This window comes from Talpa europaea (assembly GCF_964194135.1).
Source record: "Talpa europaea genome assembly, chromosome: 12".
Taxonomy (NCBI): Eukaryota; Metazoa; Chordata; class Mammalia; order Eulipotyphla; family Talpidae; genus Talpa; species Talpa europaea.
In genome coordinates, this window is record NC_140079.1 from 48,641,734 (window position 1) to 48,660,419 (window position 18,686).

General features: G+C 50.3%; 1 protein-coding gene across 6 annotated transcripts in view; it reads left to right on the forward strand.

Annotated features, from left to right (window-relative positions):
* The window catches only part of GATAD2A (GATA zinc finger domain containing 2A), a gene marked incomplete at both ends in the record, with an annotated part of 27,822 nt that extends 14,757 nt beyond the window's left edge, over positions 1–13,065 (forward strand). The window contains 10 exons of one of the 6 annotated variants that reach the window (XM_084251126.1): positions 4,547–4,679; positions 4,772–4,903; positions 5,922–6,011; positions 6,647–6,778; positions 6,887–7,054; positions 8,785–9,064; positions 9,529–9,824; positions 10,455–10,529; positions 10,834–11,029; positions 12,935–13,065. In XM_084251126.1, the coding sequence (XP_084107252.1) occupies positions 4,547–4,679; positions 4,772–4,903; positions 5,922–6,011; positions 6,647–6,778; positions 6,887–7,054; positions 8,785–9,064; positions 9,529–9,824; positions 10,455–10,529; positions 10,834–11,029; positions 12,935–13,065 (1,633 nt within the window). The remainder of the gene's footprint in view (positions 1–4,546; positions 4,680–4,771; positions 4,904–5,921; positions 6,012–6,646; positions 6,779–6,886; positions 7,055–8,784; positions 9,065–9,528; positions 9,825–10,454; positions 10,530–10,833; positions 11,030–12,934) is intronic. The other 5 variants (XM_084251127.1, XM_084251128.1, XM_084251129.1 and 2 more) reach the window with 5 other exon arrangements.
* Between the last annotated feature and the right edge of the window lie 5,621 nt (positions 13,066–18,686).

The following is an 18,686-nucleotide window of genomic DNA, read 5'->3' on the forward strand; positions in this document are numbered from 1 at the left end:
ACAAGGTTTCAGAAACCCATTCCCTTCAAATGGTGTATACCATTTCTCAGACAACGTGTATGCATGTGGAACTAGTGCCCACATATGCAAGGTTGTCAGTCTGAGCATTGCTGTGCCCCTTGTGAGCTGGGACCCATCCTAGAGCCAGTGCTGGGGCATAAAGTCACACCAGTTAGTGCCACGAGAGGAGGGGGCATGCAAACTGTTAGGACACAGTAGTATGTACAGCAGACGTAACCTTTGAGAGTTACCCACCATGGCCAGTTGTCTGCTACTTGCCAGTTTCACACTCACAGTGAGCTGTCCTAGCTGCCTCAGAAGAGTTTTTGTTTGTTTGTTTGTTTGTTTTTTAAGATTTATTTATGCGTACAAGAACTGGGGTGTACAGGCCAGAGGTGCAGGGGGTGAGAGGATTCACCAGAGACAGAGTGGGGAACAGGCAGATTGACTGAAGTACATTGCTGAGGGGAGCAGTGGGCGAGTCAGGAGAGGTCTGCTGCGCCATGTGGTAGCTCCCTGGCCAGGTATTGAACTCAGGCTGTGGATAGCTTCATAGGTTGCGTCTTAACCCCTTGCGCCACCAGGGAGGTCCTGCTTCAGAAGAGTTCTTGATAGCCATCTAGGGTGCATGAATCTCCTTGTCACTGAGGGTTGAGTCTCCTCTCACCTGCAACCCAGGGGAGTCGGGGACAGGGATTCTTGTTCAAGAAGCACAGGAAAGCATTTGCAGACTTGGAGCACAGTGCAGCCTTAGCGAACTCCAGAGCTGTAGGAGCCGGTCCTACAGCCTCTCCCCCACCACCACCCCACATGTCACTAGGGAGACTCCTGCCCCTCTGACTGCACAGGAGTGGGGAAGGGAACACTGACTGATCACACTCCAGGGCTGGATGGGCTGGGGGTATTTTTGAGGCACAGATGGTTTGAAGTGACTTGCTCTGGGGCTCACAAGGGGGGTGTGGAGGAGGGAATGTGGTGAAGGCAGGGCTCACGCAGGAAGTGTCTGTGGTAGGAGTTGGGGTATGCAAAACCTAGGGGTTTGGCCTGGGAGGTGTGAGCAGCTCCTGGGAAGGGGGCAGTCTGGCTGGGCCCACGATGAGTGTTTGAGAAGGAGCATAGCTCTCAAGCCTTCTTTAAATAGCTTCCCACCCAGCCTGAGTTCTCATTGAGCCACAGTTTCAGCATCACCTCAACATCCCTAGCGTGTGCAGGGCTCTTGATTTTGTGACTTGCAGACTTTGCGTGGGTCTGGGGGGCATGTGCTTCATGCCTACACTGAGAAGTTACCTAGTGCTCTATGTGTCAGTCCACTCCCACCTATGTTCCTTCTCCCTCCTCATGTGGGTCTGTCCCTCCTGGTGGACCTTAAGGACTGAGCCACCTTTTATCTGGGACTTACCCCCACTGCCTGCATAGCACCGGCATTCTGGGTGGGTTGCAGCAAACATGAATGAGTGAAGGGTATAGATGAAGTTTGCTTCCCCTTATCAGGCTGTTCAAGGACCAGGGTGCCCAGGACAGTTTCTGTGTTCCCTTGGTGATGCCTTCCCCTGGTACAGCTGGAAGACACTGACCACTGGTTGGTGAGCGGCCTTACTCTATACCCTGGTCATGAAATTAGATTTATAATCCCACCTTCCCTCCAGACAGATCACAGAACTGTTGTTTGTTTAGTCAGGGCTGCTTCTAGTGCTTTTTCCTTTGTTACCTAAACTTTCTTTTGATCATATTTTACCCAAGGGCTCCTGAGATGGCCAGGACAGGGTTATTGGAGGTACCCTGAAATCATGTGGTTTCCAAGTAAACTTGGTACCTCGCCCTCCCTGCTCCCTACGTGTCCAGTAAACTGCCATCTCCCCCCACCCCCACCCCTGCCCCAGCACAATGGGCCAAGGTTCTTCTCTCATGTTCTCCAGCCTAAGTAGTTTGATAACTTAACTTTTTAAAAGAATGCCTGCAGTAGTTTTAAGCCTGTGTCAAAGGAGTATCTTTCCCAAAATAAAGAACTCTGGAAGGGTCTGAGTGGAAGACCTTCACTTCACAGACAGAATTTGGGGACTTTTGTCTTGTTGGAAAGTAGAGGGGCTGCTGGCCTCTGTGTGTGGAAAAGACATCCCCACAGGCCTCACACACAGGAAGTGCTGCAGTCGGCACTGGCACCTCCATTTTCTGACATCACCTGCACCCTACCTCACTTCTCAAAATGAAGGCTGTGTGTCACAAACCGGTTAGAACTGGCTGTTGCCATGGTTTTTACTTTGGAAGGCACAGTTAAGGTGTCACATGACTGAGGAGGGAAATGCCTTTGTCACATGACATTTTTTGTGGCCTGATTAGCATACAGGAAGTTCACTCCTGGCTGCTGGGATGCTGAGTGATCATTGATGGGAGGTGACATCAGTTTGAGGACTAGTTATTGATCAGTCTCCGGTCGAGATGGGCCTTGGTGTACTGTGGTCAGAGTGGGTCTCTCAATCCTACCCCGGCACTCTTCCCTCAAGCAGATTTGAGTTGTATTAAGCACCTTACCTTTGGAAGAACTGTGTGATGAGATAAACAGGTGATAAGTCTCATAGATGGGTCATCTCAGCTGCAGTCTGTAACTCTAGATGTGCTTCTGCTTGAGCTGCTACTCCTTGGAGAGCTACTTGGGAACCTCCTTGGGTTGGTCCTTGCATCCACAGAACATAGAATTGGAGCATCAAGGTCATCTTGAAAGTTCCAGATGGAATGGGGTGGTCAGCCAGAGACAGATGGGAAGAGCAGGAACAGTTCCCAAATTTGCACTGGTCTATTGGCTCCATGAGACCCGAGTGAGATGTCCTGGATGACTTTATTAATAGCTTCTGGACTTGAGAATGTCACTGATAACTCAGGAAGGGGATTGTGCTACTTGAGTATGGTGTTTTCTGTCATGCTGCTCTCTTGTGAGAGGACTGACAGCCATACTGATTATATCCAACTGGGTGCAGGAGAATTGAGGTGCAGTGCCTGTAGTGGGGTGGGAGGGTAGAGTCTAGGTGGAATCAGCAAACCCTGGAAAACTGGTCCTCTGCCGCCTTTTCCCTAAGGATGCAACTCACTTTGTGGGTGGGAAGGGCTGTTTCAGGTCCCACATGGTCCCCCCCCCCCCCCCCCCCCCACGCAGCCAAAGTCCAGCAGGAGTAGTGGGAACTCCAAGTTTACTCCAGTTAACTTCAGTCTGTGCTCTGGACCATAGAGCCACCTAGTGGACACATTTGGTCCTGGCCAGCTTTCCTGCCAACCAAGGATGGGATTCCTTAACACGAGATCTTAAGGGAAAGTTTATGTTGTGCCCTCAGCTCACGAAGCTGCTTGTTTTGGTCAGGGACCTTGATTATGGTGAGGTTCCATCTCTGGGACCTTTAGTCCTCATGGGTTGGGGTCACATCACTGTGGCAGCAACTCAGCAGCACCCAATATGCAATATGTCCTCAAAATCTTTGGCAAGAGGGGAAGGCAAATGTCACATGTTCCTGTGTGGGCTCTGTAGTGTGACATGCATTGACCTCTGAGCAGTCATCCGTGTGCGCGCAAACATTTGTGAACTTGTCCTGACAGGATAGCAATTGGAAGACCTGAGTGGCATTTCACAGGTGTGACCTGTTATCCCCTCTGTTCAAAGAGGAGGAACAGGCAAGTCCCCCATGGCAGTGAGCTCCCAGAACAGTATAGGCAATAAGTGGAGAGTGAATTTATCACAAAGGAGTGTGGATTGAAATGATGGGTGTTTCATGGTGCAGTTTGAATTTGTAGGGGGCGGGGTTGGAGTAAGAGGCCAAAGGGTAATGGGAAGAGTAGCCTTAGCACCAGCAGGGCAGACTAGTCCATGCACTGTTAGAGTGTGGAGGTGGGGTAGCTGGAAACCAGTTTGAGCAGATGAGGTAGGTGGAGCATACTCAGATCTATTCCATAGTCAGTCCACTTCTAAACATGAACCCTGATGCCACTTTGAACTGGCTTGAGGAAGAGGCCACTTGTGGCTCAGAAAGGACTGCCAGCAGGCAGCCTTGGCCACCTTGGGAGGGTGTAACACACCTGTGCCTGGGAGTGCAAGTGGAGGCCAAAAGCATGTGGAAAAACCCCTCTGTCCATCAGGGAACAGGGAGCCATCCGGGTGTGAGGGCTGGCCTTCACGTCAGATAACTTGCAGGTCCCTGGTTTGTGAGGCAAACATGTACCCTTGCACCAGCAGAAAGGAGCCCCAGGAGGGCTGGGATCCAGGGTCTCAAACATTTTTACCTGACATCAAGCCACGTAATAGAGGAGGAAGCAACAGTGTGTTTCAGGTGTTTGGAACCTGGGGACAGGGAGGTGGATATGAAGAACAGTCCCAGCTTTTGAGGGCCTTGTAGTATACTGTGACTTGGTGTTGCTGGTGCATATAGTGAGGACAGCCAGGTGGTCAGCTCACCAGCTCACTGGGTCTTTGTCTGAACCAGACACTTGTTTGGGTGTGGGTAGGCCCTGGGTTTGATGGTGGCACTGCTGGTCCTCTGTTTACACCCTTCTCTCTGCTCTGCAGTGACATGAAGTTGGAGAGGAGAGCCCCCTCACCTGATGTGATTGTCCTCTCTGACAATGAGCAGCCTACGAGCCCACGGGTGAATGGACTGACCAAGGAGGCCTTGAAGGAGACCAGCACCGAGGCCCTCCTGGTGAGCTATTGCCTGATGGCACCCCATGTAGAGCTGGCAACAAGGGGGCGTCTCTCCAGGTTCCCCTCAACGCTGTCCCCTTGTCCTTGCAGAAAAGCAGTCCTGAGGAACGAGAAAGGATGATTAAGCAGCTGAAAGAAGAGTTAAGATTAGAAGAAGCAAAGCTTGTTTTATTGAAGAAGTTGCGTCAAAGTCAGATACAAAAGGAGACTACCACCCAGAAGGTGTGTGTGTATCCATTCCCTCATTCAGGGTCAACGGGAACTAAAAGCCTGATTGGGGAGTCAGGGGTGCTGTGTTTTTTCGGGGGTGCTGAACTGAGGTCCAGGGTCTAAATAGAAAGTTGTGGTTCAGATTCAGATTTTGGGTTTAGCTAAAAGGATATCAGAATAAAAGGATAGCAGCAGAGTGTATTTTGGTCTAGAAAGTCTGGATCTGAATGTGTAAAAGGCTTAGACTAGAAACATCAAGGAAACAGCAGATGACCTGGGAACTTCTGGAAGCGTGGTTCCTGGCCTGCTTCCACAGGGGCCTGCCAGACATGGCTGCTCTCAGAGGCCATATCCTGGCGCTCCTGTTCCTGCCATCTACCCTGGTGCCTCAAGCTTTCTATTGTGTTCCTTCTAAACTCAGTATACCCTGTAGTACAAGATCAGGTCTGTTTCCTGTGCCCTTTCTTTTACTCTAACCACTCTCCTTATAAACCATAAAATTCAAGCGGACTTGTGTTTAAGAGCACATGTTTCCTGCAAGGATAAGAGTGGGAGGGTGCTCACTGATCTGACCTGGGGTTTGCTAGAGCATCCACCTCCAGGCAGTTAGCAAGTGGCTTGGTGTCTGTGCGTCTTCTGATGGCTAAATCTGTCCTGTGTTCCTTGTCAATTGTTGAAGACTTTGTGAAGTGACCTACCACTGTCCTTCTCAGTGGAAATGTACTTTCCAACTCCAAAGGGTGGACTAACCTTTCTGGTCCCAGGTCCTTTCCCCTCACTTAAACCACAAAGTGATGCCAAGAGTCCCCCGTGGGTGAGGGATGCTTGAAATCTCCCTGTTGTCCATTTTGAATATGTCGACTCCTGGGAAGAATCACAGAGTTGCTTACCAGGCTGGAGGCAGAATCTTTGAGAGCCTGGTACCTTTGAAGAGAAAGAAACCAATTCTCTTTATCAGAATGTATAATGGGGATGGGGCAGGGTAAGGCTGGTGGCTCTCTCATCTCCCGAGTGTCCTGTTCTCTCACAGCCTGCAGGCTCCACGGGGAGCTCTGTGACCACCCCTCCCCCACTTGTGCGGGGCACGCAGAACATTCCTTCCGGCAAGCCATCACTTCAGGTTAGTGTCCACTATATAGCCCCAGTCAGCTCCTGCAAAAGGCTGCCCATTACTTTTGAGCTAGCCAGAGTGAGGCCTTCCCTCTGGCAGCCCAAAAAATCAACTTTGTGGTCCTAAACCATGAGGCCCAAACAAGGCCATCATTGGCATCCTAAATAATAAGTTGGGGTGGGCCCCCTCCCCATCCTATCAGCACTCCTGGGAAACTGGAGAGATCTGAGGTCCCAGACTTGACCAGATTCCCTTTGTCACAATTCCTGAGGGTGGTCATGGGGCCTGATTGCTCCATGTCCTGGCTTGTTCATGGTTTCCTCTGCCCACGAGGTGAGATGTGCAATGCACCCATGCCTGAGCCCTGACTCAGAGAGATAACACATGTCCTGGCTAGCTGGACGTGGGTGTGTACGTGTGCGTGTACGTGTGCACGCATGCACCCTGCACTCCTTGGTGGAGCTCACTTCTGAGTGAGCCCAGGTTTGTGAGGCTTTTGTCAGAATCCACATTCCTTGTTCTTCATGTTTTGAAGAAATTTTTTCTTCTATTGGCCCCTTTCTTTAAACAAACATGCCCTTTTACAAAAGTAAACCGCTTGTTAAAAAAAGCTGTGTCAGCTTTGGGGTTGGTGTCATTGACAGACTTCCTCAACTCGAATGCCTGGCAGTGTCATCCCACCACCCTTGGTCCGTGGTGGGCAGCAGGTGTCCTCGAAGCTGGGGCCACAGGCAAGCTCGCAGGTCGTCATGCCACCACTCGTCAGGGGGGCCCAGGTGAGCTGGGCACTGAGGGGGGCAGCCCAAGCAACTGTCCCCCTCACAAAAACTACCCTTCCCTCTACCATCCTGCTCACCATCTTGTCCTCCATCCTACTCCCACAGCAAATCCACAACATCAGACAGCATTCCAGCACGGGGCCGCCACCACTCCTCCTGGCCCCCCGGGCGTCTGTACCCAGTGTGCAAATTCAGGGACAGAGGATCATTCAGCAGGGTCTCATCCGTGTCGCCAACGTTCCCAACACCAGCCTGCTTGTCAACATCCCCCAGGTGAGAGTGCTGCAGCCTTCCCCTCCAGGACCCATAATTCTAGGGATTGTCTCCAAAACATGTGATTTGACCCACCTTGCCTCGTTAGATAGGTGGGACCTAGGGCAATCCATCCCTATGGGGTTTGTATCTGCACACAGGGGTCCTGTGTGCAGATCTGCTGTCTGGCAGAGGTGGCTTGGAAGGAGGTAGACCTGGGCTGAGATGGGAGGTAGCTTCGGGAGGTGTGTGGGGCCAGCAGGTTTGGGGAAATAGAGTAGGCTAGTTGAGTCATCCTGTGGGCTTGCAATTGTGGGGTGCGCCCACTTGGGCACCAGGGCTCCCTTTCTGCTACAGGCACAGCACATGAGGAAGTCCTTACAGCACTGACGTGTGTTCTTAGCCACACATACCTCACCTCTACATAGAGCTTGAACTGGGAAGAGTCTGTTTTCCAAAGAGCTAGGAAATGGGACCGGTGGGTAGTGGATGGGCTGGGAAGAGGAGCCCCATTGCAGATAAAATGATAGCTTCTACAGGGCTTTGTTGACAGCTCTGTGGACGGCTCATCATCTTGGGTGCTATATGTCTGTACCACTCTCCTCACTTGAGCATGACCAGTAGGGCTCTGGGCAGCATCCTTGCCTCCTCTAAAGGCAGGTTCTTTATTATTATTATTTTTAAAAAAGATTTTACTTATTTTTGCGTAAAAGAACTGGGGTGTGGGGGATAAGATGATTCACCAGACACAAGAGTGCGGAGCAGAACAGGCAGATCTTCTGAAATACACTGCTGAGGAGGGCAGTGGAGGTCTGCTGCGCCATGTGGGTGAGCCCCCTGCCCAGGGATGGAACTCAGGCTGCTGTGGAGGGCTGTCATGGTGGTAGCGCTGGGACTTAACCCCTAGGCCACCAGGGAGACCCTAAAGGTAGGTTCTAACACAGTCTTGCTACCCTTGTGGAGCAATTTCCTCCATTTGTAAACCTTTGCCCCATTCTGTATACCCCACTGCTCTCTGTCTTGAGGATGGAGATGGGGCAGCTGTAGGGCCAGGCTTTCAGGGGTTCTCCCATGGCATCCTCTACATCTGGATGCTCCCTTTTTGAGAATGGGAGTCCTGGGAGGTGTCCAAGACCCCTAAGTTCTGTGATGTGTTGTGTGTGGGTTATTGGGGGAGGGATAGGTGCAAAGCTTCCTCAGATTCCCAACAGGACCCCTACCTCCAACTGATGATCCACTTTGGGTTTGGGAAGAGAAATGACTTGTCAATGTTGGGGTCAAGTGTCCTGGAGCAAGGAGACAAGGAATGTTAATAAAGCGGTGTGAGGGCAGGAGGAGGGGAGAAGAGGGAGTGACAACGGGGTGGGGTGTGTACAGGTGTCTAGAGACCTTTCTGAGGGGGAGTCAGGCCATAGTGATGGGACTGACCATGTTCCTTTGTGGGGATAATTGCCTGGGAGCCCCACTGTCCTGGTTGTGGTAGATGGCTTCCTGGGTGTCTTTGTGGCAAATTGCAGGTTTGAAATGTGTGTGGCTCACTGGACATCAGCTAAGCCTTGCCAAGGCTGTTTGTCAGACTGGTCATCTCATGAGGTGTTGGGTCCTGTGCCATTTGCCTACATTTGCAGGTGTTCCTCTTAAGGACTTAGCCAGTACAGTGAATGGCACTATTTCTGGGTAGTGGGTGCAGCATATGGTGCCTGCCTCAGGGCAACACTCAGTGTTCTGACCATTTTCTTATCTCCCTAAAGCCCTCTGCAGCATCACTGAAAGGCACGACGGCCACCTCTGCTCAAGCCAACTCTACCCCCACCAGCGTGGCCTCTGTGGTCACTTCTGTTGATTCTCCAGCTAGTCGGCAGGCGGCTGCCAAGCTGGCACTGCGCAAGCAACTGGAGAAGACACTGCTTGAAATTCCCCCACCCAAGCCCCCTGCTCCAGAGATGAACTTCCTGCCTAGTGCTGCAAACAATGAGTTCATCTACCTAGTGGGGCTGGAGGAAGTGGTGCAGAACCTGCTGGAAACACAAGGTGGGGTCTCATAGTCCCTCTCCTGGAGCTCCCTTTACATGGGTTTTATCCAATGCGTGGCTCCTGTGTGCATCTATCATGACCCTGAGCCATCTGGGTGCATCTTACAGGCATTTTGTCAGTCCAGCTTGCAGTGAGGTTGGATGACTTCTTAAGCATCACAGGCACCTTCGGTTGGGGCTTTTGAAAACCAACCTGAGGCTCTAAGCTCATGAGCCAGAGGGACAGGCAACCACAACCCTGGGACTCTCAGTGTATGGGGGGCAGACAAAACAGGAACATGCAGCTAGGCCTCCCTGGGACTATCCCAAGTGTCAGTACCAGTGGATGCCCGATAAATGTTTGCAGGACACAGAGACATCACTGACAGAGGATTTGGCTTCCTGGTGCCATGTGTCCCTCAGGGGTGGTGGGATCTGACTGGCCTTCTGACCTCCTGACCAAGCTCACTCGTCTTCCAACAGCAGGCAGGGTGTCCGCTGCAGTTGTGCTGTCACGGGATCCCTACATGTGTGCACAGTGCAAGACAGACTTCACGTGCCGCTGGCGGGAGGAGAAGGGGGGTGCCATCATGTGTGAAAATTGCATGGCATCCAACCAGAAGAAGGCACTGAAGGTGGAGCACACCAGCCGACTGAAGGCTGCCTTCGTGAAGGCGCTACAGCAGGAACAGGAGATTGAACAGCGCCTCCTGCAGCAGGGTGCTGCCCCCATGCAGGCCAAGGCCGAGTCGACTGCCCCACATCCCACATTGAAGCAGGTGAGAGTCCAGCCCTACTCTGTGTGCCAGTGGCCTTGTTCCCAGGATGGGGCCTTGCTCCTTTGGCAGGGAGCTGTTGTTGGCAGGCAAAATATTCCAGAGTTCTGTCCACACTCAGCCCTCATCTGCCTGTTTGTTAATTGTATGTCTAAATTGCATTTAATGGTGGTGTTTGGCAGTGAAAAATACTAATTTGCAGTTTCTTTAGACTTTGTAGCTTTCACTCGCAGTGTGCTGGCTGACAAGTACTTCTTGTCTAAAAGGACTTTTTTGAAATCCACAATGAGAGATTAAAGGGGCGTTTGGAAGAAATGTTCTAGCTAAATTAAGGAGAGAAGCAAGTTTGAAATCAAGTTTTTTGATTGCATTTTTAATGCTTTGTTCCCTACCCCTATGGATCCCAAGCTCCCTATTGGCAAATTTTTGTGTCCTTGAAAGTTACTTGTGATTCACTAAACACATCTTCTCAGGATTCCTACTTAGCCGGGTGACTATGTTATCCTTGGGAAACGGCCTGTCCTGTGTGTCCTAGGCCTGACTCCGCCACAGCTGCTCACTTTGTTCACTTTGGGTCATTCTAGACTGGCTCATGGACAGTGCTGACCTTGATTTCAACCCCCATTTGTGTAGGTCATAAAACCCCGGCGTAAGTTGGCGTTCCGCTCAGGAGAGGCCCGCGACTGGAGTAATGGGGCCGTGCTACAGGTCAGAACTGTGGTGTGGGAGCCCAGGCACCATGCCACCAACCAGCCCTCACGCCCAGATTGTGACCACGTCACCAACTATCGCACTGCCTGTGTCTTTGTCTCTGTCTCTCTCTCCCTCTCCCCACCAACCCATGCACTTCCCTTTCACTCCCCTCTTGGTGTGACTTATCTGGTCTCCTGATTTTGAACTTTAGGGACTCTGTGGGTGGGAAGAGGTCGGCCAGAGCAAGGAGAGGCTTCACTGAGCATCTCACCCTCTCAATCCCTTCTCCACATGAGCTGTTGCCCTCTCTCCAATGTAGGCCTCCAGCCAGCTGTCTCGAGGTTCGGCCACAACTCCCCGAGGTGTCCTGCACACGTTCAGCCAGTCACCCAAACTGCAGAACTCAGCCTCGGCCACAGCCCTTGTCAGCAGGTCAGGTAGACATCCAGAGAGGGCTGTGAGTGCTGGCAAGGGCAATGCCACCTCCAACTGGAAGAAAGCACCCCTGAGCACAGGTGGGTGGCCCTATGGGCCTCAGAGTGAGATGTGCCACAGGAGGGTTCCTTTCCTTTAAATTTTTTTTCGCATCCCCCTTTCCTTATTTTTAGCAAAGATGTGTACGTGGGTGAGAAGAAGTGGCACAAAGGCCCCTTGACCTTCAGCCCTTCTCTGTGAGAGCTGCTGCCTGTCACTTGTCATTGAGTCTCTTTTTGCAAAGCAGGATGCCGAGAATAAGTGGTGGCTTTGGTGGATGCTAATCCTCTCACTACCTGCATACTCTGTACCTAGACTTGCAGCCTTTAACCGAGAGTTGTTCTTTGGTTTGCACATGTCGGGTGGCACAGAGTGCAAAATAGGACAAGGACATGGGAAGGAGGGTCCTGAGGCAGGGTGTTGGGTCTCAATGGGGCAATAAACGGCTAAATGAAGGAGGCAGCTGCCTCTCAGAGTTTGCTGCATCTCTGTAAGAAGAGGAGGCACCCCCATACGTGCTTTCTCCATAGTCAGAAGCGGGAGAACTAGGCTATCTGTGTACATAAAACAGAGGAGCCCACTGTGCACATAGCAAACAAGTTAGAAACATACCTTCCTTGGGACAGCAAGCTCAGGACGGGGGTGTGGGATCCATGCTGCCTGAAAAGTGTAAACATCAACAGCAAATTTGAAATACAGCCTGGAACTGATGCTAGACTGAAATTCCTTGTGTTGGAAATTTGAGGTTTTTAAATGAGTGGTAAAGTTTGTTTGTGTGTATGTGCGTGCGTGCGTGCGTGCGCGCACATGTATGCACACGCGCACATACACAGTAATAGCAACCAAGTGAAAGCTCCTGTGTGTGTAAGGTGAACCTGAAAGGGAACATGAGATTGTAAGATCAGAGGTCAGAGTGTTGATTCACAAGGAACACTTCCAGACAGAGTTTGCCAGTGCTTGTGGCTACCCCAGGTATGACAGTGGTGAGCTGGTTTTGGAGAGCTGGCCTTGCATGGGTTCACACATCTGACCTCAGAACACTTGTTTGCTAAAACATACTAACCTCCACCAAGAATACACTGAGTAATTCAATGATGTGGGCCACTGCAGCTCAGTGCCAGTCCTCACCCCTTGGCCAAAAATTGTTTGGGGTGGGGGTGGGGCGGTCAGGTCTCCATTTTCCAAAGACAAAAGTGACACTTGCTAATCATGGACATTTGGAGAACACAGAGAGAAGATAGTGATGACAGTGCTTTCTACACCAAGAACAGATGTTGCATTTTGGGACTTCTTCCCCAGTCTGCTTCTGCACTCCACTGTCCTGTGTGTAAGCAGATGTCCACAGAGGGAACACTGGGCCATGTCTAATGCTGCATGGTATTCCATCATACTGACTCACTGTTGTTTGCAGTGCTTCATTGTTCTGAACACAGTGGTAAATTCCTTGCTTAGCTCTTGGCTAGCTGATGCACCCTAATTATTAATAACAATCTGTAGGGTTATCATCACAACAGAGGGGGGCCGTATCTAGAAGGCCTCTGAGTCCTTCAATTCTTCTTCTTCTTTTTTTTTTTTTTTTTTAAAGATTTATTTATTTATTTATACAAGCACTGGGTACAGTCAGAAGCGTGGGAGGGTGAGAGAATTCACCAGAGCCAGAGCGGGGAACAGAACAGGCAGTGATAAAATACACTGCTGAGGGGAGCAGCGGGCGCGGCAGGAGAGGTCTGTCGTGCCATGTGGGACCCTTGCCAGCGGCCGGGGATCGAACCGGTGCTGCAGAGGCTGCGGGCAGCTTCGCAGCCCAGCTCTCAACCACTGCGCCATCAGGGGAGGCCCATGAGTCCTTCAAGTCTTTTAAGCCCCAAGGCTGGTGTTTCAGTTGGCCAGAGGCGGCTCGGAGCCTTCAGACACCTCTCCTTGACACACTATCTGTTCTGTTGCAGGGGGGGCCCTTGCATTTGTTAGCCCCACCTTGGCAGTGCACAAGACCTCCTCGGCTGTGGACCGCCAGCGGGAGTACCTCCTGGACATGATTCCACCACGCTCCATCCCCCAGTCGGCCACATGGAAATAGATCGAGCCAGCCCAGTGGAGAACAGGCTCCCTTCGTCCTCCTGCCTGGCCCTGCCACCCTCTGCTCGGGAAGACACTGCTCTTGAGAGAGCAAGTGAGCGCACTGCCTCTGTTCCTGGCTGCAGTCGCCTTCTGGTTGGAGGCCACTTCACAGGTGGATGAGGCTCATCAGTGGGGGACCTTTCCCTTGGGCTTTCTTCCTTTCTTTGCCTTTAGTTTGCCCAACACCAGCAGAAAAGCGGACCTGGGGGCTGGTTCTGCTCCCAGGCCTCCCCTTCGCCCCTGGCAGGGCACCGGGCGCTCACTCTGGACACTGTGACATGCTCGGGCGAGGGCCAGCGCCCAGGGCTTCTGAAGTTGAGCGGAGCTTTCTATTTTGTTTTCGCTTTTCCCCGTCTTAGCCTCCCAATCTCTGACTGCCTTCCTTCATGGCAATCTCTAGGCTGAAAGATTTTTTTCAAATCACCTCATGATGATGGAGTTTAAAGTAAACCGTTCAGACCCAGGGGTCCCTGCCGAGCATGGCCCCCACACCCCAGAGGGTGGGCCACTGACAGCGCCACAGCCCCCGGTGGATGGTCACCTAGCCCTCGCTGTTGCTGCTTGTCCTGGAGGGCCCTGCCTCACTTAGCAGAACAGCCAGAGAACCCAGGATTCTGGAAGTCGCACCACCTTCGGAGGAGAGAGAGGCAAGAGTCGTCAGTGGAGTCCACAGGCCTGAGCAGGAAGTTGGAAGAGGGAGGGCTGTTGTGTTTTTTGTTGTTCTTGTGGTTTATTTTATTAAATTTTTTTCCTTTTCTTTTCCTACTTATTTTAATGGATGACATCCTAAGCCTCCCTGGCCTGTGCTTACATCAGGTGTGTCCAAGTGGGGCAGCATTCCTGTCCCCCAGACTTCAGGGTTTTTGTTTGGGTCTAGCATAGAACCTTCCCATAGAGCTGGGCAAGGGTCCACCTTCAGAGTTTTTTTTAACCCTCTTTAGAGTCTGCAGAAATGTTTTACAAAGGATCAGGTCTGCCTTTAGTTGTACTTTATTTTGGTCTTTCCCTCTCCTTAAGAATCGGTTCTATGAGGAAAGTCAGAAACTGTGTGTGCGCACGCGCGCGCATGTGTTGCACTCAGGCCAGCTCCATGCCTGTGTGAGGCATCCCATGTGTTCACACTGTCTGTGTGGAGACACGGGGTTTGCTGTTTCCCACTTCAGCCCCAGCCGTGGTTTTCCTATCCATGCAATTAGGGACTTAATTTAAAATCCTTGTTTTGTAGGGCTGCCTTCTTCAAACACACTGCTACCACATTCTAATAAAGGCTCATTTAACCCCCTCTCATGCTGTGTGAATATTGGTGTTTAGAAAACATTTCTGACACCTAGTTTTGCAAAACGTTTTAATTTGTTATGTACAGCTTTTCAGTTCTCATTGATTTTGTTTTGAGTGCATAAGATAGATGGGCTGAAGGTGGGGAGGGCAGGGGAGGCTTTCATTCCACGATCCAGGGACTTGGGGGAAGGAGGGAAATTGATGTTCAGGAGGTGCGGGGAGGGTGTGTTTCTACACCAAAAAAATCAAGAGTATGCAAACATTTCTATTCCTTGAATTTTTCTGTGTGCCTGGCAAATAAACACCTGTCTTATACTAGCCTGAACTGTTAGCCCTCTCTGTTCAACAACCTGGCCAGATTGTCAGTTTGAGATTGTCACCTCTTCCCCGACAGACCTCACTTCTATGCAGTAACAGATCAGGTGTGACATGCCAGAATCTCCCCCTTCTGCTCAGGAACCACCACTCTGGCAGGACGACTCCTCTCAGCCTTGGGGCTGTGAACAGGTCTATGAGCCTTGGGCTTGGCTCTGCCCCTCTGGCCCATCAGGGACCACTTACTGTGACGAAAATCTCGCTTTTCTTTAAAGGGCAAGAGCATGAGATGCCTTAATCTTCAGTTCTTAAAACTCCTTTCCCTTTTCTTGTTAGTTTACCCTTTTTGGTGTAATTACCTTCCTCAAATGGGTGGTTGTGATAGAATTTGTGATGTTACCGAAAGCGTTATTAAATACCTCGTGTGTGGGGTTTGGACATCCTAGGAAAGGGCTATTAATGTTAGGGTGTTCTAACAGCAAAATGTCACACACACCCCAAAAAAAAAAGCTGGTCTCAGTGCTGGGATCCTTGTCCTGACAGCCTCCAGGCTGAGGGGATCTGGCTCCCTTTGCAATGAGAATGTCCCAAACAGTGATTGTAACATCCCCGGTAAAATGTCACAATCCCATGATGGCAAGTGGAAACTGCAAAAGGTCAGCCACTTTGTGTGTGTGATAGCGGGGAGAAGGGGGAAATCATAGCTCAACAGTCACTTCTCCCATTGAGGGGGAGGCCGGTTTGAAGTTGTGTGTGCACACAGATAGACTCGTGTCCACTTGGAGCCACCCAGTGTCCTGTAATGTCTGGACTCTCACTTTTGACCAGTTCAAGGGTGGCCCTACTGGGGTGGCCTTTGGTCCTATCTGTTCAAGACCTTTATGAAGCAGTAGTTCACCCCAGTGCAGAGGGAATGAGGCAACAGCACAGCCTTGCTGCATCTCACAGCTCCTGTGCCTCATCCACAGGTGCTGTGGAGGGAGAGATGTGGAGTTTTTTATGTAAATGTTTTCATCACAGGGGTGTAAGTAATGTAACAGACACCCTGCTGCTTCACCATAGGGCTTTTCTCTGATGCCGAGTTATGCTGCATATGACCTTTGCTTAAAGGACTTGGACTGAACTTTTCTAAAAAGAACAGTTTTATAATGCTTAACAAAAGTGTAATAGACGTTTACACTAGTGCAGGGTATATGGGAGGGTTATTTTCCGGGGGGAGGGTTGTCACTTGTATTTATTGTGACTCTAAATTTTTGATAATAAATGTAAAAAAATGTTTGCCATCAAACTGGAATAGAAGTTCAATAGAGGCTGGAATCAATGGCTATACACCATGTCACGGGGAGACTTTTAGAATCGGAAGGACAATAAAGAAATGGATAATGTGTCGACTATTTTTCTTTTGTCCCCTCTGCCCTGGTTTGGGGCAGATTGGAGGGGATGGCAGGGTGACCAAACAGGGAGGCAAAGGATGAGACACTTGATTCTTGAGCTTCTTTGAACTTCACTTCTCACAGGATGAAAGCCCCTGTCCCATCCCCAATCTGGGTGCTGTTGATTTAGCCTCCATTTCCTCCAGAATCCATACGGTTGAGGGAGGGGTGAGAATCCAGTGGGTTGTGCCCATCGGGGTGGCTCATAGCCCAGAAAGCATCTGCCCCAGAATGGCAGGTTTTTCCAGAGTGCTTTTCAGACTTGGGCATGGCATATGCTGTAGGGTGTTCTAGATACAGTTTCTAAGCATAGCCACTAGGTTGGATTTAAAACAATACCTTGTAAAAACTTCTTTTCAGGGGCCTCCCTAGTGGCGCAGGGATTAAAGAGCCCTACCAAGCTATTGGCAGTCACTGCAGCATGATTCCCTGGCTGGCCAGGCAGGTGACCCACATGGCACAACAGATCTCTCCTGTCTCCCCTACTGCTCCCCTCAGCAGTATTTCAGTAGATCTGCCGGTTATGCTCCCCACTCTGGTGAAACCTCTCACCCCACTCCACCCCCTGTACCTGTGGCCTACACCCCAGCTCTTGTATGCATAAAAAATTAAAAAAAAAAAAACAAAACACCTTGTTGCTGTTCCCCTTAGCAGTGTATTTCAATAGATCCCCTTTTTTCTGTTAAAAAAAAAACAAAAAAAAGAACTTGTTTTCTGATGTTGACAAACTTTCAAGTTTGATTCATAAGGTGAAACATGATCACTTTGATGGATTCCCATGTGCCTAAAATATGACCCTGTCTTGAGTGCTTACATGATTCTGCTGTTGATAGTTTTTTGAGCTGAGGCTTCCCTGTCTCTGGCCCGGGGGCTTATGACCCTCCTACAGCCACAGCCAATTTGCAACTTGCAAAAGGCACAGAGGTGGTAGGAGACATGATAAATTAACTCCCAAGTGTGTCCCACTCCACCTGTGGCTTCCTGACAGGTGCCCTGTGCCCCAATACAGGCCGAAAGTACACTTAAGTGGTGCTCTCTCATAGGCTCTGCTGGATCAGGTACAGGCTCTTCAAAAGTCCAGGGGTGAGCCTCAGGCAGCTTTTTACTGAACAAATCGGGCACTGGCACTTGTCGGGACTTACCCACTCTGAACTGAGTTGTGACCATGTGGGAGAAGTAGGCCCTGTTCACACATTCTCCTCCACGGAGAGAAAAAACGCCTGTGCCACACTGCAGGTGCTGAGATCACACCTGTGACAAGGCAAGGGGGAAAGAGCTGGTTGGTAGTGAGAACTTGACCTTTTAGGCCAAGTGTTGAATGGAGAGAAAATGGGGAGTGCAAAGACTCAAGGTGAGGCCAAGTGCAAGGCCGAGGACAAGGAGGTCTTCGAGCTTTGATAAAAGGGTGAGGATGTGGATTTTCATCTAAGTGCAGTGAATGCTCAAGAAAGCAGGCCACAGGCCTCCAGTGAGCTATATATAGCCCTCCCTAGCAACTTTGACAAGGGGTTCTTGTCCCCATTTTCCAGGTGGGCAACCCAAGGCAAAGTCCAGGTAAGGAAAAGTGTCCTGGTGAGGGGTTAAATGTTTTGTCTCAGCTCTGAAGTTAATCAGCCAGAAACAGAGGCAAGGCCTCAGTTTCTTCAACTGCAAAATAAGGGGAGTCAGGGAAGCTGACACTTAATCCCCAGGGCATCTAAGAATCAAGGAAGGTAAGCAGGGGTGGGGCACACTCAGAATCACAAAGTGGCTGCGCCCATGGGACTAAGATGGGGCAGGTAGGGTTAAGACTTAAGGAGAAGTTTGCCATCCAAATGGCAGCCACTGTCAGCAAACCCAGTAACTCCTTCCCAGGCAAAATAACTTGCATACAGGCATATGAAAAAATATTCAACATCACTTGTAATCAGGGAAATGCAAATCAAAACTACCATGAGATACCATCTTACACCAGTGAGAATGGCACATATTAAAAAAACTAGCAACAACAAATGTTGGCGAGGTTGTGGAGAAAAAGGAACTCTCCTGCACTGTTGGTGGGAGTGTAAACTGGTCCAACCACTATGGAGAGCTGTGTGGAGATTTCTGGACCTACTAAACAGAGCTTCCATATGATCCAGCAATTCCACTCCTAGGTATTTACCCAAAGGACACAGAAACATCCATTCCAAAGAGCACCTGCACCCCTATGTTTATAGGCACTGTTTACAATAGCTAAGCTTTGGAAACAACCCAAATGCCCAAAAATAGATGACTGGATCAAGAAGATGTGGTACATATACACCATGGAATATTACTCAGCATTCAAAAAAAAACACATGCAATTTGCAGCAACATGAATGGCACTGGAAGGGATCATGCTCAGCGAAATAAGCCAGAAAGAAAAAGAAAAATACCAGATGGTCTCACTCATAGCAGGAATTCAGAAAACCTAAATAAGGGACCAGGAAAATGAATAACCATAAGAAAGTGAAAATCAAAATCAACAAAAAACTATGAACCAGAGACACTCTATGGGGGGGGGGGTGGAGGACAGGCAGGGGAGGGATTGGGG